The sequence below is a fragment of the Sebastes umbrosus genome, chromosome 1, assembly GCF_015220745.1.
Source record: "Sebastes umbrosus isolate fSebUmb1 chromosome 1, fSebUmb1.pri, whole genome shotgun sequence".
NCBI classification, from domain to species: domain Eukaryota; kingdom Metazoa; phylum Chordata; class Actinopteri; order Perciformes; family Sebastidae; genus Sebastes; species Sebastes umbrosus.
Window position 1 is genome coordinate 32798305 of NC_051269.1, and position 24136 is coordinate 32822440.

The following is a 24136-nucleotide window of genomic DNA, read 5'->3' on the forward strand; positions in this document are numbered from 1 at the left end:
GTAAAAAAACTATTATAATATCATGACTTTATTCTCTAAAACTCAGATTTATTTGTTTTTCCTCAATGTGGCCCTAATACTCCGTCGTACCATAGACTTATAACAATGATAAATAAAAAAGAAAATGTAAACAAAAAACAGTTATTCATTTCCATTTTTAAAAATCCACAGGGAGCTACTGGAGAGGAGGCTAAAGAGCCCCATGTGGCTCCGGAGCCGCAGGTTGCAGACCCCTGGTTTAGGACTAGAATTTTTTTTCGTAAACGTATAACTTTATTCTTGTAATATTCCGACTTTTTTTCTCGTTAAGTTATGACTTTATTCTCGTAATGTTACAACTTTTTTCTCGTAAAGATATGACTTTATTCTCGTAATATCACGACTTTTTTTCTCGTAATATTACGACTTTTTTCTCGTTAAGTCATGACTTTATTCTCGTAATGTTACAACTTTTTTCTCATAATGTTACAACTTTTTTCTCGTAATATGACTTTTTTCTCGTTAAGATATGACTTTATTCTGGAAATCTCTGGAAATGTGGCCCTAATACTCCGTAGTACATTTGCACTTGGGCCCTCACTGCATTAGACTTATATACTATATACTTAGACTATAAACTGTGTTACCTTCATCACAATGCTCAAATGTTTTGCGGTGTAGGTCTTATGATGTTTTAATTTGAAAGCCGTAACCGGAAACACATCCATGTACTTCCTGATTAACGGTCCTTGAGGAGTTGCCCGTTCTTCTTCTTCCCAAAGTTTTGGAAAATGTTTCCGAAGTTGTGCAGCAACAAGAAGTTTAATGGACCTTGTGTTCGTGTATACCTCTTTGAAATGGCGTCCGTAGTTTGTCCTGAGATAGTTTAACACAAGTAAGATGTTCTTGTTCGCCAGAAACGCTGCTACTAGTTGATGTTTCTCAGGAAAAAGCGGTGGAAATCTCCTGTTTTCATCGCTGATTTTAACAACAGTGGCATCATCCAGGAATGCAGCCAGCTAGATAGCTAGCGGCTCTCCTCGGTGAGAGTGGCAACACCAAACTTACGAATGCTTCAAGCACACTTCACCGTGAAGAGGATAACGATATGGTTATTTATCTGGAGAATTCAAGTGTCGTGTTTGTGGGAGAAACCGGAGGTGAGTGGTCTAAAGGTGGACTTTAACATGTCAAGAACCCAGATGTGGTGTAACTTAAAGGTCCCATATCATGCTCATTTTCAGGTTCATACTTGTATTTTGTGTTTCTACTAGAACATGTTTACATGCTTTAATGTTTAGAGAAACCCTTTATTTTCCTCATACTGTCTGCTTGAATATACCTGTATTCACCCTCATGTCAGAAACGCTCCGTTTTAGCACATGGAATTTGCAATGGAATTGTGTTGCTAGGCAACAGTTTAGGTCCATGTTTACTTCCTGTCAGCTGATGTTATTTACTTACACTGTAACAGGAAATAAACTGGGACACATTTAGAATGTTTACGTTAAAAATTGTGTCAAGGGTCTAAATATTGTATATTTGTGACATCACGAATGGGCAGAAAAATTGACAGCTTGTTTCAAATGCAGTGTTTCTGAACACGGGCTGTGTGTATTACCCTGTGGATTGAGTATTTCGATACTTTCGCAGTATTTATATAGGACTTAAGCTTGCTTTATAATAAAAAAACATGAAAATCTCACTTTTTTATAATATGGGAACTTTAAGATTTGTTAATAAACACATAAATATACAATACTGAATACCCCTTTTCTATTGTCAGAGCCTCTCCAGTATCCATGTTACGCAGCATGACCCAGTACCAGCAGAGGAGATATTGCTTAGGATGGATGGTTTGTTCTTTTCTTTCAATTTTCATATCAACAATAAAACCGGCTGATTTCTGGGCAAACAGCAGATGAATGAACAATTGTACATATAAGTATATGATAGATAAGTACTGTCTGTTTTTTTCCCCCATGCTATACACATTCACATGATGTAAAGTTAGAATTCCATAATAATTTTAGATTGCAAATATATGACTAATACTGTATGCAAAAAAAATAGTATGTCTGCATATATGTAAGTATTTATTTATTTGATGTCAATTTCAGACTCTGTAAATGGCTTTTCAAACACTCTATATTTAACTTAACAGGTGCTATGGAAATCAATGGGCCCGTGGTGTTGTCTGCAGAGCGCCCGCTCTCTTCTTCAGCTCCTGCTGGTCCATGGGGACACTCTCTTTACACGCCACTTACCTACATGACAAACATCTTCCACCTTCGGAACCGCAGAAGCACGCTCACCAGATACAACCCCAGTCTCATTCTGCCTCAGGTCAGTTGCTGCTTGTACACGGTGACTTTTCATGGAGTATGTAGATGTAGTATGCAATGCACCTTTTCATGTACGCGTTTTTTTATTGTCAAAACTTTATTGTGTAGTGTTTTGGTACTTTTGCACTGAACAAATCAGTTGTCAATCAGCCATTTCTTTCCACTCTTTCTATAGTTCTATAGATTGTTCTTATGTATTCCTGTTGGGTACTGGCTGTTTTAAATATAAGAATTTATGAAGTGCCACATACACATACACATACCACACAAATTGTCTTTATTACTTCATATTACATCCCATTCCCATACTTATTTAGAACATTACCCTACATGATTCAAAGAAGAATCATCGTGTAGGAAGAAACTAATTATACAGTGTTGAATGTTTCTGCAGGTTCAGATTGTGGCGCCTCCATCCGCATTTGGGGTCAAATTTCACAAGTGTGCACAGGTACTTCAACACAATTGTTTTGCATACAGCCCAATTATCTAAATGCATTTCATTCCAACATATTTTGCTGGACATGAACATGCTGAAGACCGTCCAGTGTTTCATACTCTTCCTGCTGCTCGATCATGTCACCCCCACCAGGTGAAGCTGGACACTGATCCTCCTCAGCTGACATTCTTCCTGCTGGTTCACAACATGGGCCCATTGGGTGGCACCAACCTGTCTCAGGTGGCTATCCGGGACTCCATTTCTGGAATAGTACCCCTAAAATCTGAAGGCAGAGTGGTGGAAAGAGGCTACCAGACGTTCGCCATTGACTCACTGTCTGGTATGTCAATTTGTTTTAAAAGATGATACCGAACATATCTGGTTTGTTTTGATTTTTTTGCACATATTATATTGATTTTCTTTCTTTAGCTGGATCCCAAGTTGTTGTCAACTATACCGCTCACATACGGAGTCATAAGAGTGAAGTCCTGGACCTTCCAGCTTTTCTCACCTTCTCAAACGCCTCACAGGTATTTTTTTCTTCTGCTCTTTTAAACTTGAGCAATAGTTACTCTGTTATGAATTTCACCATGTCAGTATTTGCAGTATAATAAGAATATTTTCTGTTTCTTCTTACCCAGAGTATTGTTTTCTTGACTCCACAGAATGATGTCAGTATGTTTGGTCCATTAACAGCTAATCTAACCTTGAGGGTGAATTCCACCGACAGGGTAAGTTGTGAACAGTTCCTTAACTGGACCTGCAGCCTCAAGCATTACACGTTTTGTTCTTATACTGTACAAAATTGATTTGATGAGAAGTCTGATGTTTCTGCTCGCCATTTTTAGATTTATCCTAACCACGGGGTCCATTTTGCTGGATTTGTTGCGGGCTTCTTTGTTACGTTGATGCTGCTGTCACTGGGGTTTCTGGCTGTGAACCTGATAGGACTCAGAACCAGGCTGAGCCTTCTTCAGCAAAGGGTATCACAAATTCAAATGTGTTTTGTTCTAGTTAAGCGTAAAAACAAACTGTTATTAAAACCTAATTCATTTGTTAATTACATATGCTTGTCTATTAAAGATAATTTGGTATTTTTGTCCAAACAAATTATATACAGTATATGACAGTTTTGTTGACCAACGATGTTTCAGCACTATTTCTTTTCTATTAACATACCTAATTTTGTAATTTTGAAGAACTGTCTTCTCAAATTAATCTCAGTATGTTTTGCTCATTGTTTTATGTTTTATTATTTACTTCAGGTTTATGTTAACACACTGTCTGTGCATATTTATTTCTTGCTTCAGAGAAACCGAGGTGATTCAGACCCAGAGTATGCAGACTGCAACATGAGTGAGACCGTAAAAGACGAGGCCGCATTTGAGGACAAGATGGTGGACACCATGGTGCTGGAGGATCCCCAGAACATGTACCAGGCTTTGGAGAAGTGAGTAGACGAGTAGAGAAGGGATTAAACATCTCTCTATAAGGCTTGATATCATTTAATGGAACAAAAATTATAAAAAAATGACTGCCAAGTAGAAGAAACTGGCAATGAAGACATTCACTGCTTGCAGAAGAAAATGTATTAATATATAAATGTTATGTAATAAACTGAAGTTGGGAGTTTTGATTTAATATAGTCAATTTATTTTGAGTCACAAGAACTTAATATTAATGCACTTCTGTGTTGACTTTAAAAAGCTGGTTGTTACCAGTTCACCCCAAATCAGTAATAATCATAACATCTAATATGGTGTGTTCTAATTTACAATTTTTATTGTCATAAATGTCTTTCATTATTATCACATCCACCAATGAATGTTATCGTTTTTTACAATACATCACACTAAAAATCCACAACGTACAGGTTTCCCCTGCTTACTCTTCATTTTATCCCTGTAAAGCCTTGAAATGTCCACACTGCTGCATGCCACCAACAACCTTGAGGCCACCCGGATTCAGATCTACAAGGACGTGATGTCCTCCCTGCTGGGCGACCTGCGTTCCCGGGGCCAGGCCAGCGCCCAGGCCCAGCAGAGGCTTCTCAGTGTGCTCCACGGACAGATGCTGGGCATGGAGGGTCGGCTGAAGGAGGAGCGAGGGGCCCGCATGGCTGCTCTGGCTGGCCAGTGTAACCATGAGACTCGGGAGGAAATGGAAGCAGAGCACCGCAGAGAAGCTGCTGAGAAGGCCCAGGCGGAGCTGCTCTGTCAACATGCAGACCAACAGGTGATAAAAAAATCATTTGTTTCATTTGTTAGAGAAGTATTCATGTTTGTTTTTCCCTTGGATCTGAGAGAATCCTGTAATTTTATTGCTTTCATTACATACTATTACTAAACTGTAAACCTAATTTTGTTACTAGGAGCTCCTCCACTGCAGTGTACTCCTGGAGAAGCTGCACAAGCTGAGCCAGAGTCAGCTCCAGCGCATCCTGTTGGTGCGACACGAAGAAGCCTCAGGGAAGGTCCAGAGGCAGATCATTGAGTGGCGCCGGGTGGAGCTGCACAAGATCTTCTCCGAAGAACTGGAGGAGGCCACCAGGATGGGCGAGTTGGAGAAGAATACAGCCAAGAGTCTTCAGCACGATTACTTTGCCTGTCAAGTGAGCAACCAAACTTTACTTTCAAAGTTGTGACACATTAGAATTGACCATTTGAATGACATAATTATGTACTGTATGTATAATTTGAGCTTTAGACATGCAAAATTGACACCTGCAAGCAAAGCATGTAAAACAGCATTTGCCATTTATATATTTGCTTTATTCTTTTCCTCTTCTTTTCAGCTATCTGTATTTGTTGTAATGAGTACATGAAAATACATCATGATTGATCTCTTTTCTGACCAGGATCAGCTAGAGGAGATGCTGGACGTGGTCCTTGCCAACCAGCGCTATGTGCTCGCTGAACGCCATGCACAGAGGAAGTTCTTGGTTCATAGCCTTCACAGCCTCAACAGCCTGATTTCTGGCAGCTTCTCCAGCACCTCCAGCAATCTGGACAGCTGGTTCATTTACATCAGGAGGTCGGTGCCTATATGAGTTACCAGTGATAGCATCATATGATGATCATTTCGCATCTAGTTGCACTATTACACAACACTACACTATAAATCTGGCCAAGTAAGCTTCTATTGCAGTATGAATGTACATTTTTAGAATTTAATCTGAAGTGCTTATATTTGTGTTATAAAATATATAATAGAAAATCTAGATTTGCAAAAAACACTGCAGAAAATGAAAATGAACACGCTTGCATTACAAGTTAAAAGAAGTATTGTCATGGCGTTTTACAGAAAATGTGTATATTATATCAGCCTTTGTTACCAGTTCAACCTTGTAGGCAGCTCTAAGCTTGCACAATATACAGTAAGTAGGCTGGACTGGAGTTGTGTTTTAACCTGGCATGCTTTCATCTCTCCACTAGAGGGAGCACTGTGCCTGCAGAGCAGATAGACCAGCTACAAGAGAAGGCCCAGAAGGAGCTGGTGATGGTGAGGCAGAGACTGGATGAGGCACTGAGCCAAGAGAGGAGAGCCATGCGCTGTGGACTGATTAAGAAGAGACGGGAGCTCATCTCTGACATGGTGAGGAGATCATGTGTATTTAGGGTCCAAACACAACACAAAACCTGTTCATCTCATTCTTTACAGACGTAGGCAAAGTTGTTGGTACCCTTCCGTTAAAGAGAGAAAAACCCACAATGGTCACTGAAATAACTTGAAACTGACAAAAGTAATAATAAATAAAAAATTTACTGAAAATGAACTAATGAAAATCAGACATTGTTTTTGAATTGTGGTTCAACAGAATCATTTTAAAAAACAAACTAATGAAACTGACCTGGACAAAAAATGATGGTACCCCTAGAAAAGATGTAAAATAATGTGACCATAGGGACATATTAAACTAAGGTGTGTCCTGTAAATAGCATCACAGGTATCTTCAAACTTGTAATCAGTCAGTCTGCCTATTTAAAGGGTGAAAAGTAGTCACTGTGCTGTTTGGTATCATGGTGTGTACCACACTGAACATGGACCACAGAAAGCTAAGGAGAGAGTTGTCTCAGGAGATCAGAAAGAACATTATAGACCTTCATGTTAAAGGTAAAGGCTATAAGACCATCTCCAAGCAGCTTGATGTTCCTGTGACTACAGCTGCACATATTATTCAGAAGTTTAAGGTCCATGGGACTGTAGCCAACCTCCCTGGACGTGGCCGCAAGAGGAAAATTGATGACATATTGAAGAGACGGATAATACGAATGGTAACCAAAGAGCCCAGAACAACTTCCAAAGAGATTAGAGGTGAACTCCAAGGTCAAGGTACATCAGTGTCAGATCGCACCATCCGTCACTGTTTGAGCCAAAGTGGACTTAATGGAAGACAACCGAGGAGGACACCAAATCATAAAAAAGCGAGACTGGAATTTTCCAAAATGCATATTGACAAGCCACAAAGCTTCTGGGAGAATGTCCTTTGGACAGATGAGACAAAACTGGAGCTTTTTGGCAAGTCACATCAGCTCTATGTTCACAGACGCAAAAATGAAGCATCCAAAGAAAAGAACACTGTACCTAATGTGAAACATGGAGGAGGCTCGGTTATGTTCTGGGGCTGCTTTGCTGCATCTGGCACAGGGTGTCTTGAATCTGTGCAGGGTGCAATGAAATCTGAAGACTATCAAGGCATTCTGGAGCGAAATGTGCTGCCCAGTGTCAGAAAGCTTGGTCTCAGTTACAGGTCATGGGTCCTCAAACAGGATAATGACCCAAAACACAGCTAAAAACACCCAAGAATGGCTAAGAACAAAACATTGGACTATTCTGAAGTGGCCTTCTATGAGCCCTGATCTAAATCCTATTGAACATCTGTGGAAGGAGCTGAAACATGCAGTCTGGAGAAGGCACCCTTCAAACCTGAGACAGCTGGAGCAGTTTGCTCACGAGGAGTGGGCCAACATACCTGTCGACAGGTGCAGAAGTCTCATTGAGAGTTACAGAAATCACTTGATTGCAGTGATTGCCTCAAAAGGTTGTGCAACAAAATATTAAGTTAAGGGTACCATCATTTTTGTCTAGGCCAGTTTCATTAGTTTGTTTTTTTAAATGATTCTGCTGAACCATAATTCAAAAACAATATCTTAACAAACAATTAGTTAATTTTCAGTGAATTTTTATTTATTATTACTTTTGTCAGTTTCAAGTTATTTCAGTGACCATTGTTGGTTTTTCTTTCTTTAACGGAAGGGTACCAACGATTTTGCCTACGTCTGTAACTATTATACCACTTTTAATCCTTCTCCAGCTGCGGGTCCACAAACAGAGACAGAAGGATCTGTCGGGTCTGTCCAAGGGTCTGGAGGGGAGGATAGATGTAGCTCAGCATCTGCATTGTTGGCAGAACTTACTGACAGCTCACAGTTTAGAGCTAGCTGAGCTCATCAACAACCTGGATGAGGAGGCTGCAGCCGACATCCGCAAGGTACCACTCTAACACTACACCATCAGGCACATTCATAACTTAGAAAGATACATAAAATCCCACACACGAACATCCCACTGAGCTTGATCGAGTTTGATTTACTCCCTCTACCTGTTCTGTAGGTGACCATGCGTGTGATCCAAGGTGCCATAACAGACGTCAAAGCCATCCAGCCTTCTGCGACCCAGGCCTTGCTAACACTCTTGCCTCCAGGGGCTCAACACTCCCTGCTGCAGGTGGAACCAGAGGCAGGACTAGGACAAGCGCAGGGACAAGGAGCGAGCGCTCTCCTGCAAGGCCAGGAAAGGTTGCACCATGAAGGCAAGGCAGCTTTACGCACCCTCAGCTGCACCAGGGAGGCTCTCAGGGAGGCCATGGAGAGAGAGCTGCAGGAGCAGAGGGGGCTCAGAGCGCACTGCAGAGCCTTCTTCAGGTCAATGATATAACAACACTGGTCATTTCATTTCAAAGGAAAATTCTTTATGTGTGTGTTCCTGTTAGATGTTGATTTTCTGGAAGAGGTAGATAGAGAATAAAGACAAAAAATTGCAATTTCTGGATGATTTTCTCAGATGGTGGTATTCTCTACAGCAAAAGCTATTAGATACCAGACTGCCTCCCCATAAGAACTTTTGTGGATTCAAAAATAACATTAACAAACAATAATTACACCGTCCTAGATCAACGTTATTTCACATTTTTCAACCTGGACCCTATTTTCCCATGTATTTGTATCTAAGTGACTAATAGGGACAACAATTAGATTGATTTGACAATAGCTTATCAAGCTGTCATGTAATCATTTGGGGCAACCTGGCATCGTCATTTTACATCCACTAAAAGTGCTTGTTTTTTCTACTGACAGGCTCAGAAAAAGGTCTTATTTCTCTGTAGGTTCCTTTCCATAATGTTGTCAGACACTTATTATAACAATCTCAGCCTGTCAGTGGCACAATCAAGCACTTTTAGAGGATGTAAAATGACGGTGCCCCAAATGATTACATTACAGCACGTTTAGCGGCTGGCGGTTGCAGCGTTCTCCCTCAGTACTGGACCAATTATAGAAATTGTTGTCCCCATTAGTCACTTAGACACATTGGAAAATAGGGTCCAAGTTGAAACACACTAAAGTTATCCTTTACGTTTCATTGTGTTACCCCAGTGTGTTTATCGGTCTTCCTTTTCTCTTTCTGTCTCAGCTGTTTGTGTTCGTCCCAGTTGACTCTGTCTGAAGATGACCGGCTCAGGATGAAACTAGAGTTTCAGAAGTGTCTGTCCGTGATGGACCGCTGCCTGGTGTTGCCCCATGCCGTCTCCAGAACCAAGCTCCACATCGCTCTGGCAGCTTGGAGAAAGGAGAGCGAGCAACAGATGGTGAACACATAATCACACATTACTGAATTTAGTCGTCACAGTATGCTCTTTATACCTCTGTGTGTAGGATTAGATCATTTCTGACTTTGGCTACTGCTAGTGTTATCTATTAAAAGGTCACAGTGGCAGACGGCAATGCAAACGACTACCTTGTTGCAATTTTTTTGCTGTACTATTTGTGTTGCCTGTTTTATAGCTTAGAAATAATGCTTTACCTCGCTTTTCCCACTAATTTTAAAATATAATCATAGCAAGAGCTCATAGCATCCAATCTATTTGATCGAAAATGCAGGTGGAACTCTGAAATGTTTATGAAGTTATGAAAGGTCAAAATTATGATTGTTGGTCCTTTTGCAAAATGTTACGACCCAGCTCGCTAGGGGAAAGGGAAGCAACATAAAACCAGTTGGAATTGGTAAAATAAAGTTATTTTATTAAGAACTTTGTCACAAAACAAACAAAGGAGGCATTTATATAAAAGGAAAAGAAAGGGCAGATGGATGCTGTTAAAATCAAATAAACAAATATTACCAAAAGTTGACTCTTTAAAATAAAGAGTTACTAATAAGTTATCTAAAGTAAACCAAAATACAACTAAAACCTCACTATTGAACTTACTGAAATCAAAACCAAAACAGTCAAAACAGCATCCCTGCACCTAGTGTTTCTAGACAGAGAGAAATAGTTTGTGGGGAATCAGTAATCAGCATTCAAAAACATTATAGGGAATATTAAATAAAGGGAACAAAAGAGTCAGTGATCCAAACCACACATTATTGTATCAGTGTACTATGAGTGTAAACCAACACGGTGGTGGGAACAAGCAGAAATCCCCCATTTTAAACATCCACAGCCTGGCAATATGTATGTTTGTAGTATAATTAAGCGTTGGGGCTCAAATTGACAAGATAGAAATGTTTCTGGGATTCTTCCCTCTCTTGGGAGGGAAGTCTCTAAGCCCACTTCTTTTACTCTGTGCTAACTTATATGATGTGATTACAGTACAAAGCCCACATGTATTAAACTACAGCAGGATATAATGGTGCATTTAATGTTTTCTCAAATGAGTAAAAAATGGAGAATGGCGACCGCCAGTGCAAACCACACTGCGATCAGCCTCAATTGTGTGGCCGCTGGATGAGTGCACGTTCAGAAATAATAATGGGCTCCACAGAGTGGTTTCATTTCTAATCACAATCATCATAACAGCATGCTCGGAGTCATTTCCCAACCAACCTATGGATATTGTGGTTTTTACAGACAAATACGCAATCCAAGGGGAAAACCAGCGAGTCCCGACAGAAAACAGACACAGCTGATCTGCTGCTTTTCCAGAAAAGACTCGAGGACAGGATCCAACTGTTTGAGGAGGAGAAGGAGACGGAGAGCGGCGTCATGAACAAAGTAAACCTGTAAAATTACCTTTATTATAAGTCATTTTTACGTGCAGTAAGTTACTGAAAGGCAAGAAGTGTAGATGATGTCAAACCCTTAGCTCATTCAGTAGCAGAAGTCACATTCGTTGAAGTGAAGGACTATCTGTGTTAAAGTTCAATGACTACATTGCGACTGAGTTCACACGAGACAACTAAATTACATCCATCCTAATTTTGGCAGGTGATGGAGGAGATGCGTAGTGAGCGAGAGGATGACCTGCGCTCTCAGGGCGACAGCCTGGCGATGCAGATGGCTACCATCCACTACCAGAAGGCTGAGAGGAGGACTAAAGTGTTGGAGACCTCCAGAGCGATGCTCACTCAGCACAGCTTGCTCATTCAGCAGCTCAGAGAGAGAAAGATCCTGGAGAGACAAGACATGGCCCAGAGTATACAGAGCCACTGCTTGGTAGGCAATGACACCAAGTTGACCCCTGTGTTGTGGCATTGCATGGTTGGAGGGCTGCTCATGGGCATATAATAAGGTTCAAACTAGGGCTGTCAAGCGATTAAAATATTTAATCGCATGATTGTCCATAGTTTATCACAAATTAATCACACATTTTCTTTATCTGTTCAAAATATATTTATTATTGGAAATCAATTAACAGCATAAGACAATGACAAATATTGTCCAGAAACCCTCACAGGTACTGCATTTAGCATTAAAAATATGTTCAAATCATAACATGGCAAACTCAAGCCCAACAGGCAACAACAGCTGTCAGTGTGTCAGTGTGCTGACTTGACTATGACTTCCCAAAACTGCATGTGATTATCATAAAGTGGGCATGTCTGTAAAGGGGAGACTCGTGGGTACCCATAGAACCTATTTTCATTCACATATCTTGAGGTCAGAGGTCAAGGGACCCCTTTGAAAATCACCATGCCAGTTTTTCCTTGCCAAAATTTAGCGCAAGTTTGCAGCATTATTTATCCTCTTTCTCGACATGCTAGAATGACATGGTTGGTACCAACTGATCGTTTACTACTTTCATATGATGCAATATCTTCACTTTAGCCTTCAAACTGAGCCTGCGACAACCTAAAAAATCACAAGTTGCGTTAATGTGTTGAAGAAATTAGTGGCGTTTAAACAAATTTGCGTTGACGCGTTATCACGTTAACTTTTACAGCCCTAATTCAAACTAATGTGTAATTCTCCGAAAATTCTAATTTGCATTCTCCTGTTTCCTCTGAGACTCGTTAAACCTTGTAGACCTTCATTAGAGTGTAATCTGACTCTTGCCACAGGGCCTAGAGGAAGCAGAACAACAGCTTCAGAAGGAGAGGACAGAGCTGGACGGCATGCAGATGTCTCGGCCCAGAGTCGAGTCAAATCCAGCACAGAGAGAGGACTCTGATGAGGGAGAGGAGGAGAGTGAGGAGGACAGACTGTTTCAGCTGCAGCAGGATTGCAGAATGACGTCCATCCTCCAGGAGGCACTCTACAAGAGCGATCAGGTCATCACTCTGTTGGCCGAGAGGTGAGCCGTCATGTCGGTGTTATCTCGGGAGTGATGAGGAATGTTGTGGTTGTTAAATTTGACAGTGTTGAAACTCTCTGGTGTTTTTCAGGTTGCAGGAAATGACTGGCAACAGCCAAGCCATGGAAGATTTAAAAGAGAAAATGGAGCTCAGGAGACTTTATGCAAACTGTGACCAGGTCAATGTTATATTCAACACAAAATACAAGGACATCCTCACTTCTGTGTGCATGCCAGAGGAAGTAGAGGGGGAAACTGTATTTAAGGCGGCTCTGTCTTCATCTCAGGATCTGGAGTTTGCTTCTCGGCTGGTGAAGCAGAGTCAAGTGTCTGCTGAGGTTCTCCTGGAGGCCCTGCGTCTCCTCCTCCCCACCCTGCCTGAAAGTGAACTCCTCTCCATCACTGACGCCCTCTGCCCCAAACAGCACCCTGTTTCATCATCCGCAGAACAGGAACACTCAGGGTAAGAAGGTTCAGGATCTGTCTACTGGTAAACATAGCTGTAGATGAGTTTTACACATCTGGTGTAGGGTCACATTAGGTGAATGTGTTTGACTCATGAGAGGTGATCATTATTGGCAGTAATAACACATATATATATTTTGATTTCTAATATATGTTTTTCTGTCTGAGTCTTTCTCTGTTTTTTTAAAAGCCCCGTGAGGCAGAAAGATTACTCATCATCATACCAAATCTGTCTGGCTCTTCCAACTTGCAAAGTTTTTTGAGTTTGGTAACCAACTAATGTGCATAAGCCAACAAAAGCTTTTGTCATGCACTAGTCTCCTAGTCCATGTTATTTTCCTTTCCTCCCTTTTTAAATGGAAAAAATAATAAATTGAATATAGCGAAAACCTTTTTGCCCCGAGTACTCAGCCAGCGTCTCTGCGATTCAACTTCTGTGGTTTAAGAAAGTAGTTTTCTGAGTGAAGTCACTGATTCAATAAAAGCAGCGTTTTAGACACATCTGGCTGAAACAAACCCATCTCCAAGCATTGTCTTAAATTTAAATACTGTTTGAACACGATTCCACAAGGGTCCTTTTCCCCGAGCCAAGATTGGAGAGATAAACGATTATACTCATCATTTAATTTCCTGATACAGTGGAACACATCATGTCTGGCCCCCGCTGAGTTTGGATTACTTGACTGATGAATAATGTGTGGTGCATGAGGGACAGAGCTGTCTGGCCAAAGGACAAGGAAATGAAAATGGAACAATATGCAAGACATGTGTTTTTCTTTTCCCTTTCAGCTCTTGTTTCTGCTTTTTGTTTGCGAAATAGAGTTTACCCGTTCTTTACAACAGTTTTAAATCTTACTAATGTGAATTCAAGTAAACAGTAGGATGTGAAACTCCATTAAAAGAATATGTAGCTAACGTTTATTGGAGAAAAAGAAGTTGAGTTTGTTGGATCTGACCAGCAAAGACTTATTGCCCGGATTGTTAATACTTTTCGATCTTTGATTGAATAAAACAGAAACTATTACGGTGTAACTCGGTAGACCCACTGACACAGGGGTAGGTGAAATGGCTGACAGGCAGATGAGAGATGATCCTGAGACACCGGGGAAAAGACTGTTAACGTCAAGCTAGAAAACAACACAAGTATTTGTTCTCTGAATTCACTCGAGAGGCCTGAGGCGTGTGACTCCCACAGTAGTTGAGACAACGATCTGGCGAAGAGCCGGGGTTGATATACTGGAGAGCTGATGAGCTGATTGATGGCAGGTTTATTGGTAGAGCAGGAAGCCAGGGGAGTGAGCACAGTGGAAAATACTGGGCCTCAGCCGTGTCCGTGAAAGGAACAGAATGAAATGTCAGAGACAGCACTCATAATGCGTAAACAACAGTGGTGTAGTGGAGGTTATACACAGGTATACAGGGTGTGCCCACCTCTTTTGAAGTCTGATTGTATAGAAGTCTATGAGAAAATTACCCTACTTTTCACTTGATTTATTACCTCAGTAAACATTGTAAACATGAGTTTATGGTCTCAATCACTAGTTTCAAGTCTTCTCCAATACAGCATGATGTTCATTTAGTAAATTATGATCCTATTTAGAGTCAAATAGACCATAAAGCAGGGGATGCTTTAGGGCGTGGCTACCTTTTGATTGACAGGTCGCTACAACTTTAACCCTTTCACAGTGTGTTTTCAGTTCATGAAAGTTAATTAGGACCTTTTTGGTTGCCTGAAAATGTCTTATTCAGCGCTCGGTTGTATTTAGCTTCACCCTCTCGTGTCACTTCTGGTTGCAAAAAAACAAGATGGTGACGGCCAAATGCTGAAATCAAGGCTTCAAAATGACAGTCCACAAACCAATGGGTGACGTCACGGTGACCACGTCCACTTCTTATGTACAGTATATGGTAGTGCACCCACCTCATCAACGACCACTACACACCTGGTAAACAACTCTATCAAAACACAAAATATATTTATCAAAGAAAGTTGAAGCGAACAGAAAATGAACCTCTCACCTGCCTGGATCAAGCAGCTGTGTTTGAGAGAATGGTCTGTGTATTTTAACATTTATGTTTTGACCCAATACGCTCTGCCGTTCAAATGTCTGGCATAACTTGCTATAAATCACTGTTTTCAACCTCGTCCTGCTAATTTGGGCAGAAAAGTAATCCATCAAGCTTTAGTTATCTCGAGAAAAACTTCTATCCAACGTCGTTCTTTGCCCTCTCGCTCCTTGGAGTCCTTCCTCAGTTTGTGCTGGTACAGTATGTCACCTCCCAATTTGATCATTTACTGTACGCCCTCTAAAATGTGTAGGTAAGTGTGGTCAGAGCAGGTAATGTATGTAGCGTCTGTTCCATAGGTAATAAAACTCCAGTAACCTGTAAAACACCCTGAATGCTATGAAATGGCATCTATTAACCCTACTGATAAAAATATACTTTTCCATTTTGCTTTTATGAACATTGTAATCAGTTGACAGATACTGTACTTAATTTGTTTTTTAAAATGTCACAATTACTCTTCTATGTTTTGGAGGAATTCTGTAATATGAATTATTCTAAAGAAAAACAGCCTTGTGTATTTATTAATTTGACAGGCCTAACATGCCGTACCCTACTACCTCCCTGTAAACCAATGAAAAGTTATTATAGCGTATCAGATAGCCAGGCGTCCCTGACCATTTTAAAAAAAAATCAAAGCCCATCATTGTCTGCAGAGATCGTATCACAGTCACCAGCTTTATAATATATCGATGACCTTTTGACCAGGTGTGCCGGTGGGCCGAACAGACTTCTTCCTGTCAAACTGAGAGAAGACGTGGTGCATAAAAATATGCCAAATATGCTGAGCTGCACTGTGGAGAGAGAGAGGTGAGTTCAACACATTTCTGTGTTTTGCTACAGGCTGCTTTATGAAGACTTCATGTTACGCTTGTATCAAAAGTAATTTGTAGTTGTTCGGTGATCAGCAACGTCACAGACAAATCCTTTTATTGATGTGTAAAATGCCTTTTGTCAGTTACATGGCTGGGCTGCAGCGACCACATGCATGAGGTAAGCAGTTTAACACTCCAATCCCACTAACAACTGCTCCTTTGTCCTCAAAATCTCACAGACTCCAAGAAAAGAGGCAAACATTGATGGAAAAACTGCTCCCCAGATCCCGTCTCCTGGCTCCAAGAGATGTTGCACCACCGCTGGTTGAAAAGAAAGGAAAGGAGGACAATAAAGCCCAACGGCCTATTTATAAATCTACCGTGACTGAAAACACAGTTGCACAGCAGCACAGTGACAATGCAAAGGAAAGGGTTGTGGACACAGTGAATGAAGCATTACACAGCACAGCGGAAGAATACATGATGGCAGCCTCTGGCAGCACTCTGCTGGGCGTCGCTTCTTCCGGAGAGAGGTTGTTTGTGTTCAGGGATCCACCTGAGTCATGTGGCGGTGGGGGAGCTCCTAAAAGAAAACGGAAAAAGAACTTTCTTAATCTGAAGAAAGGCTCAGTGGCTCCAACAAACCTACCTTGAGACTTACAAACAGTTTCTTTTGCAAGGTTTTTTATGACGAATGGTACTTTATCATATATATATAGACCAATAGTTTTGCTGTTGCATGGTGGCCGTACAAAGATGATTGATCTTTTAAATGGTGCGAAAAGTCCTTTAAAGTACAGACTTAGATTGTCTTAAAAGATTACACTTAACAAATGTGTTTTGGGGAAGAGAATAGAGATGCACTGATCCAACTTTTTCAGTACCGATACCTGGGCTTTGGGTATGAGCCGATACTGAGTACCAATCTCATACATAAGGGATAATGTACAGCACGGTCATTGTTGTGAAATAAACCCCGACAAATCTTGGTTTATTTCACAACAATGACCGGCTAGCTATATATTATCCCGCTTATTACACAGTTACTTACTTATTTTTTTTACTTTTTATTTTAAACACAAACACAAACGAACAAAAATACAATGATACAATAATGTTACAAGACTGGTCCATGAAAGAGAAAGAAGAAAGAATAATAATAAATTAGTTTAAAAAAAAGATAAAGTATAAATAAAATTGAGGCACTGCACTTATATAGAAGAAAGTGTGGTGAAATTAAATGATGAATGAAGTCAATAATTGTATTAATCAAACATTTTTACACAAAAATGATCCGCCAGAGTCCAACATCAGAACTGCGTCCATAGCAACGGTCTGTTATAAAGAAATATAAGACCGTAGATCACTGTGATTGACCAATCAGAATCAAGTATTCAACAAAGCCGTGTAATATCAGTGTTAGATTAATCAGCTGTATGCTTCACTGTGTGGAAGTGACTGGGATCATTCTGTTATGCGTAAGGCAACATCAGGCAAATAAATACATAGATAATACATTTATTGAATTTATTAGTAAAATAATCAATTGTACACATGCAACTTGGTAAAAAATCTTCAAAATGATCAGGAAATACATTTCAAATGTGAATATTTTAATGCAGCAACAAATTGGTTAAATACCTAAACAGGAATTAAAGTTGCAGTATATAATGTATATAGTACATAGAATTGAATTGAATAGATCGGCCCCATTGTCCCTAATATTCAATCCATCTATGTGAGCCAGTATCTATCCGATATCGGATCATCCCTAGAAGAGAACAGATAAAAACCCCTTCTTGTAGTATTAGTGTGTACTACACTAGTATTATTATTCATGTTCAAAACTCCAGATATTAGACAAGTTACTGAGGTTTTGTGGCTTGATGTCAGGATTGTATACCTCTAAACTCGAGTACTATTGTACTTTAAATGTATCCAAGTTTTTTCATGTGCAGTTGTGTACAGTTTAAATTCATTTTTGTAAAATAAACACTTCTATGTTCCCTTGATCAAACTCATTTCAGCAAATCAGTCCCCTGAATTTTGCCTTTCTTGTTTTGACATGTCCAGTGAATGATGATCCCCATTGATCATTAATAATATCCTGATTTTAGGAGTTTAAATACACAAAATTGAATGAAGAAAAGTTGTGAAATGTTTGGTTGTGTTGTCAGCCAGAGAGGCTCAGTCGTCTCTGGTATTTGGAGAGTGCATGAACAGTGTTTGCTCTCCAAAACACAGCAGCAGCAGCAGACCCACAATGTTTTCCTCAGCCTCCCTACGCCTCCACGTCATCGTCCATCCTTTTTTTTCCACCTACCACTCCATCCTTAAAACTGCCCCAAGTCCTCCTCCTTACTATTTAAACCCGTGTTGACTGTAGCAGCTGAAATCAATCCTTCCTGAGCAGCAGCAGCAGCATCAGTGTGTTATCCAACATGAGGCTGGGACTCTTCACTCTCGTGTGTCTCTTCAGCTGTGTGTGGCTGACTGAGAGCGCTCCTCCGACCTGCTACTCCAGAGCTCTCGGCCTCAGCAATGAAGTCATGACTCTGCTGGATAAAATCCACACCTACCACCGCACGGTAAGAGCTTTCACCTCTATACGCATTGTCATATTTCTGCAGATGTAAACTGGTATACTCTATGTTATGTATTCTAACTATCATGTTTGTTGGGTTGCAGAAAAAGTGCGCTGAGATTCTACCACCGATGTTCCTTGATGTGCATGTAAGTTGTAAACAATGGGGGTAATAATGCATATGATGTGGGGACTCAAGGGTGCTGAAAGGGGTTCCCAGAAAATAGGAAATATTTGCATGTCACTTTTTTCTACTAACAACCACCTTTCCCCCCACTGAAGAGCATTTACAGTCATTCCGGAAGAGTTAATTTAATACAAAATCAACAAGTTGACAAAATCCCTGTTAGATGAGAACTGTAGCTTTCACTCTCACCATGATCGTGAAGCTAATTCAATGAAAAGATAATCAAACCAATGCAACTGTGTGACAAAATATTACCGAATATGGATCCATGGACTGTAATTTGTATGTTTAAGGATTTATGAGACTATTTGAGTACTCTACATTCCAAAAAGTTTAAATACTGTAGAAACTGTTCTGCAAAAACAACGTACTTGCAACAACAACAACAACAACCACCACCTTTCCCCCCACTGGTTACAGTCATTTATTGTGTAGACATGTCATTGATGTTGTCTTTTTCATTCTGTTTTTATGTGAACTCTGGCTGCAAAACAAATTTCCCAGACATTTCAAAAAGTGTAAATACTGTTGTGCAAAAACAACATACTTGCAAAACAACCACCTTTCCCCCAGTCATTGCAATCAGATATTAAGAGCTAAGGGACTTGATTTAAAACAAAATCAACAAGTTGACAAAACCCCAGTTAGACGAGAAATTGTAGCTTTCATTCTCACCATGCACATTAAGCTAAATCAATGCAAAAATAATCAAACCAATGCAAATCAGTGTGTACTGTGGGACAAAATCTTACCTAATATGGAGCAATGTTCTGTTATTTGTATGTTTAAGGGTTTATGAGATTATTTGATTACTCTACATTCCAAAAACTGTAAAAACTGTTGTGCAAAAACAACATACTTGCACAACAACCACTTTCCCCCTACTGATTCCAGTCATTCCAGTCAGATATTAAGAGATAAGGGAGTTGATTTAATACAAAATCAACAAGTTGACAAAATCCAGTTAGCCGAGAGCTGTAGCTTTCACTCTCACCATGCACATTAAGCTAATTCAATGCAAAAATAACCAAATCAATGCAAATCAGTGTGCACTGTGGGACAAAACCCTACCTGGTATGGATCCATGTCCTGTTATTTGTATGTTTAAGGGTTTATGAGACTATCTGAGTACTCTACACTCCAAAAAAGTTTAAATACTGTAGAAACTGTTCTGCAAAAACAACACTTGCAACAACCACCTTTCCCCCACTGGTTACAGTCATTTATGACGTGAAAGTGTTGATGTTGATGTTGTCTTTTTCATTCTGTATTTATGTGAACTCTGGCTGCAAAACAAATTCCCCCTCATGGGACAATAAAGATAACTTATCTAGGGTTGTCCCGAATACTATTTTCTGGACTTCGAAGCTTCAGTGAGAAATATTCGAAGCTTCGTGGAGCGGCGCAGCGCGGCAGGCTGATGTCTCCATCTCCAACCATATCTGTCATAGAATAACTAATAATAATTAATGTTGAATATGAATAATGAATAATGTTGTGGGATTATTCTTTATTTCATGGGCTATTTTGGTATTTATACATTATTATTGCATACTTATATATAAAAAATTCAAAAACAATTTCAAACGAAATAATCGAATAGTGATTTGGAGGTCAAATACTACGGCAACGGTCGAAGCTTCAAAGCTTCGAAGCATTCGGGTCAGCCCTAAACCTAATCTAACTTATAAGAAATTGAGAATAATTCACTAAAAGATTTGTGAATAGTTTAAGACGACACTGTTCATTTTAAAAATATCTGTTTTATCTTTCTAGAACTCATGCGTCACAATCAAGCTCCGTGACTTTCTCTACGTGGTGCTGAACCATCCTAACCAGCAATGCAGGACGCTTCCCAGAATGGTGCTGCTGAAACGCAAAATCGAGAACTTGTACAACATCATCTCCAGGATCTGTTTTCGGGTAAGAGCATCTAAAACGCCCTGCAGTGTGTTTGACCTTCACATTCTTGTTTTCAGGCTCAAGTTTCTTGACCGCGTGTCTTTGTCCCGTTGGCAGGACCTGGTGTTTTTCACAGACGACTGTGAGGCTATCGACACTGGACACATCAAGCCTTACTATGCAGAGGACAGGCTGCAGCTCCTGCAGGAGGAGAGATGAGCAACACAGACCTACATTGGTTGGTTTGTTACATACATGAAAACAACATCAGCAGAAATCTGTAGAATGGTAACACATGCACAATACATACCACACAGCCTGATGCATCATAAACATTACACACAGTGCTGTTTCATGTCGTACCTAGTTGGCTCTAGCTGCAGACTCATGTTAGGGGACATGTGTGGCTGCATTCCAGCAAGGAGTGCAGAACTTTTCCACAGGAAATTTGCTGAATGCCAACCATGCCGATGAAAAACCTTGAAATAACAAAGCAATAAGAGATGCTTGTGAGCCGGGCTTAACCGCTGCTTACTTACCAGGGCTGATCAAAGGTTCATGTGTCATTAAGAGAAATATGCTGCGTTGCCATAACCCCTGGTCTCACTAACGGGTCTTAAAGGAGCACTATGTAGCATTTTGTAAACATTTGAAGAGCTGAACATGGTGGTTGTAAATGTTACGTAAGAAATAGATGTCCCAAACATTGCTTTCTCACACAAGAGTACGCTCCTTTAGCATTTCCTCACTTAGAAAATGTATTTTTTTTGCATTTGTTTTATTCCAACAGCAGTGCTACTGCTTGTGCTGAAGCTGAACAGAATAAATATGTTCTTGGCCTTCAAGCCTATAAAACAAGAGAGCCCTCACAGTCATATTAGACATATTAGACACTTGCCTGTTTTTATGTACACACATTATCTCTCACATTATGTAATAAAACTTCTCTTTATGCATCAGCTTTTACTTGTTTTATTCTCTGAAGTCATTTCCAAAATGTCTGCCAGTTGATTCTGGGAAACCACTGAGACAAAACTGGCCCCGTGTCCAGTCTGTGAATCAGCATGATGTCCTTTCTTATATTTTTCTACATGAGGGAGGACTGATGCTCTAATTTTCACTCAGCGTGGGACAATTACTGATGCGTTTTATTTTTATTGAGACAATATGAAGTTTTGTCACCATTGGTCAAAGAACAAAAGTATTTTCCCTCTGCAAAGCAAAATAAAATGGTTGTTGTGTTTTGAAAATGTGATTTATGAACTGTAAGTGAAGCGATGTGGTTTTTTACACAAACCACAATCCCCGCTCCCACAAATAATGGTGCCGTTTCCATTATTTTGATAACAGTGTTAAGACATGTTGAGTTTGTGAACAAGTCTGCCTCTCTGGTTTAATGTTTGGCCTCTGCTGCCCTCTGCTGGCCAGACTGTATGCTCTTCATCCAGAAAGGCAGTTTCTCAGTGTATTTTATACAGATATTCTGTGATTTGGGGACCATTTAGACATTAAATTTGTTACAAAATTTGCTCTTTCCCATCACAGGCTGAGATATTTTACCTGATATGTGCTGCATTTTGCTTAACCCTGGATTTAATCCATGTTTTTGAATGCATCTGGTTATACGAGGCCATGATGTTATAGAGTTAAAGGTGCTCTATATGATATCCAGAGCGTTAATATAGCATCAAACAACCATTTGCTATGTAAAGATATAGTTGAGTAATGTCTACTTGAGCAGAGATTGAAGTCGCTCCCCCTCTGTGTGTGTTGTAATCCAAGCTTCTCCTCGCTTCGTTGACATCGCCGGGCCGGCCGTGTGTGCTTTTAGTGTATGTGAGCGTGCCCCACTGGCTAGCTCACAGCCGCCGCTCTGCACTGCTCTCATACAGCGGTTATGCCGTCCCAACCAGTGGGCAACTCCGGGGCCTGAAAAGTGAAGCCAATGTAGAAGTTTCTTAAACTTGCATTCTTTCTAATAGCCAGCAGGGGGCGACTCCTCTGGTTGCAAAAAGAAGTCTGATTGTATAGAAGTCTATGAGAAAATGAGCCTAACTCTCACTTGATTTATTACCTCAGTAAACATTGTAAACATGAGTTAATGGTCTCAATCACTAGTTTCAAGTCTTCTTCAATACAGCATGATGTTCATTTAGTAAATTATGGTCCCATTTAGAGTCAAATAGACCATAAAGCAGGGTATGCTTTAGGGCGTGGCTACCTTGTGATTGACAGGTTGTTACCACGGCGGTGTTCAGTCTGAGTTGTCCCTGTTTTCATATTAGAACTTTAACCCTTTCACAGTGTGTTTTCAGTTCATGAAAGTTAATTTGAACATTTTGGTCACCTATAAATGTCTTGTTCAGTGTTTGGTTGTACTTAGCTCCACCCTCTCATGTCACTTCTGCATGGTTGCAAAAAACAACATGGCAACGGCCAAAAATCAAGATGGGGACAGCCAAAATGCTGAACTCGAGGCTTCAAAACAGCAGTCCACAAACCAATGAGTGACGTCACGGTGACTACATCCACTTCTTTTATACGGCTTATGGTCTCGACTGACGTCGTGGTCGCAGAAGCTGGTTCTAACCCATGTTAACACTGTTAGCTCTGTCAGCAGTGTTGCCTTTGTTTTCACTCTTAGCGCCGTTAGCTATGAGCCGCTGACTCAGCTGTTGCCATGTTGAGAGCCATGCAGAGGCAATGGAAATGCTCCAAATCTCGCTTTTAGCACCTTTAAGTGTTGTACAGTTCACTAGACTAAAACTAATCAGAGACAAGTCTGCCTCGGGTTGGCCCCTCACTGTCAAAGGCCCGTGAACACCAGCCTCACTGGCCCTGTAAATAATCCATCCTTTCCATAGAAGCCACTGGTTTCAACTCATGTCAGCACAGTGCCAAGATACATGCATGAAAACTAATTGTAGAGACTTGAATTTACTTGTGATAGGTAATCTATCCCCGTGAACATTCAGACAGCTTTTCTTTTCGTCAAATGAGGCCTACGTTATTGTTGGCAGTGCTGTGCGTTGTTGCCAGCAGGGACTTGTTTGACACCTCTCCCTGTTGGTCCATTGAAAGACTCTCTGACAGGACTTGGCTGCCAAGCAGAAATATATTTAATGAAAGAAATAATCTCATTCACAATGTTTGTGTTCATGAATGATTTGTCTTTTGAATTTGCAGGAGAGTTGGAAAACTGCTGTAGTCGTCTTGAGGGTTGTTGAGGTGCCAGTTCCTGGATCAGGCCCATCAGGCAGGGCTCTCAACGAATATTCTAAATTCAATATATATTTGAGTAAATAAAAACAGATATTCGAATATGAAAATTGTTATTCAATTGTGAAAGAAAAAGCATCACTACCGGGGTTGTTTGCCTTTGCGTGCACTGAATGCACCGCATGAAGGGAGACACACAATGTCACTTTCATTAACTGAGAATGAAATGTTACGTAAGGTAAAGCTGAACAAGGAATAAATCAACAACAGCAAACACACGTTATATATTGATATGATGTTTACTGGAAATTCCATACAATATAGCCAACAACAAATACACTTCCAG

The 24136-nt window shown here is 40.3% G+C and overlaps 2 protein-coding genes across 3 annotated transcripts; both read left to right on the plus strand.

Annotated features, from left to right (window-relative positions):
- Positions 1–622: 622 nt before the first annotated feature.
- LOC119492464 (limbin-like) lies at positions 623–23900 on the plus strand. 2 transcript variants are annotated; one of them, XM_037776942.1, is made up of 23 exons: positions 624–1139; positions 1766–1835; positions 2144–2325; positions 2719–2775; positions 2917–3103; positions 3193–3293; positions 3429–3494; positions 3612–3746; positions 4074–4213; positions 4674–4998; positions 5135–5374; positions 5621–5796; positions 6198–6357; positions 8078–8254; positions 8377–8687; positions 9454–9628; positions 10889–11032; positions 11246–11473; positions 12319–12551; positions 12643–12730; positions 12839–13014; positions 15792–15893; positions 16138–16874. In XM_037776942.1, exons 1-23 carry the CDS (start codon positions 1050–1052, stop codon positions 16550–16552), a joined length of 3978 nt encoding a protein of 1325 aa, XP_037632870.1. In that variant the 5' UTR covers positions 624–1049; the 3' UTR covers positions 16553–16874. The 2 variants fall into 2 exon arrangements, with proteins under 2 accessions (XP_037632880.1, XP_037632870.1); XM_037776952.1 differs by lacking the exons at positions 15792–15893; positions 16138–16874 and adding an exon at positions 23758–23900 and having other exon boundaries at positions 623–1139.
- LOC119492483 (cytokine-like protein 1) lies at positions 18246–21537 on the plus strand. Its single transcript, XM_037776976.1, has 4 exons — positions 18246–18486; positions 18587–18631; positions 20446–20592; positions 20689–21537. Exons 1-4 carry the CDS (start codon positions 18340–18342, stop codon positions 20788–20790), a joined length of 441 nt encoding a protein of 146 aa, XP_037632904.1. The 5' UTR covers positions 18246–18339; the 3' UTR covers positions 20791–21537.
- Positions 23901–24136: the final 236 nt, after the last annotated feature.

Excerpts from the sequence above, each read along its gene's own strand:
- LOC119492464 (XM_037776942.1), top strand. The coding sequence starts at position 1,050 with ATGCTTCAAGCACACTTCACCGTGAAGAGGATAACGATATGGTTATTT. Across the intron at positions 1,140-1,765 it reads GTTTGTGGGAGAAACCGGAG|AGCCTCTCCAGTATCCATGT; the intron begins GTGAGTGGTCTA and ends TTCTATTGTCAG. Across the intron at positions 5,797-6,197 it reads TGGTTCATTTACATCAGGAG|AGGGAGCACTGTGCCTGCAG; the intron begins GTCGGTGCCTAT and ends TCTCTCCACTAG.
- LOC119492483 (XM_037776976.1), top strand. The coding sequence starts at position 18,340 with ATGAGGCTGGGACTCTTCACTCTCGTGTGTCTCTTCAGCTGTGTGTGG. Across the intron at positions 18,487-18,586 it reads TCCACACCTACCACCGCACG|AAAAAGTGCGCTGAGATTCT; the intron begins GTAAGAGCTTTC and ends GTTGGGTTGCAG. Across the intron at positions 18,632-20,445 it reads CGATGTTCCTTGATGTGCAT|AACTCATGCGTCACAATCAA; the intron begins GTAAGTTGTAAA and ends TTATCTTTCTAG.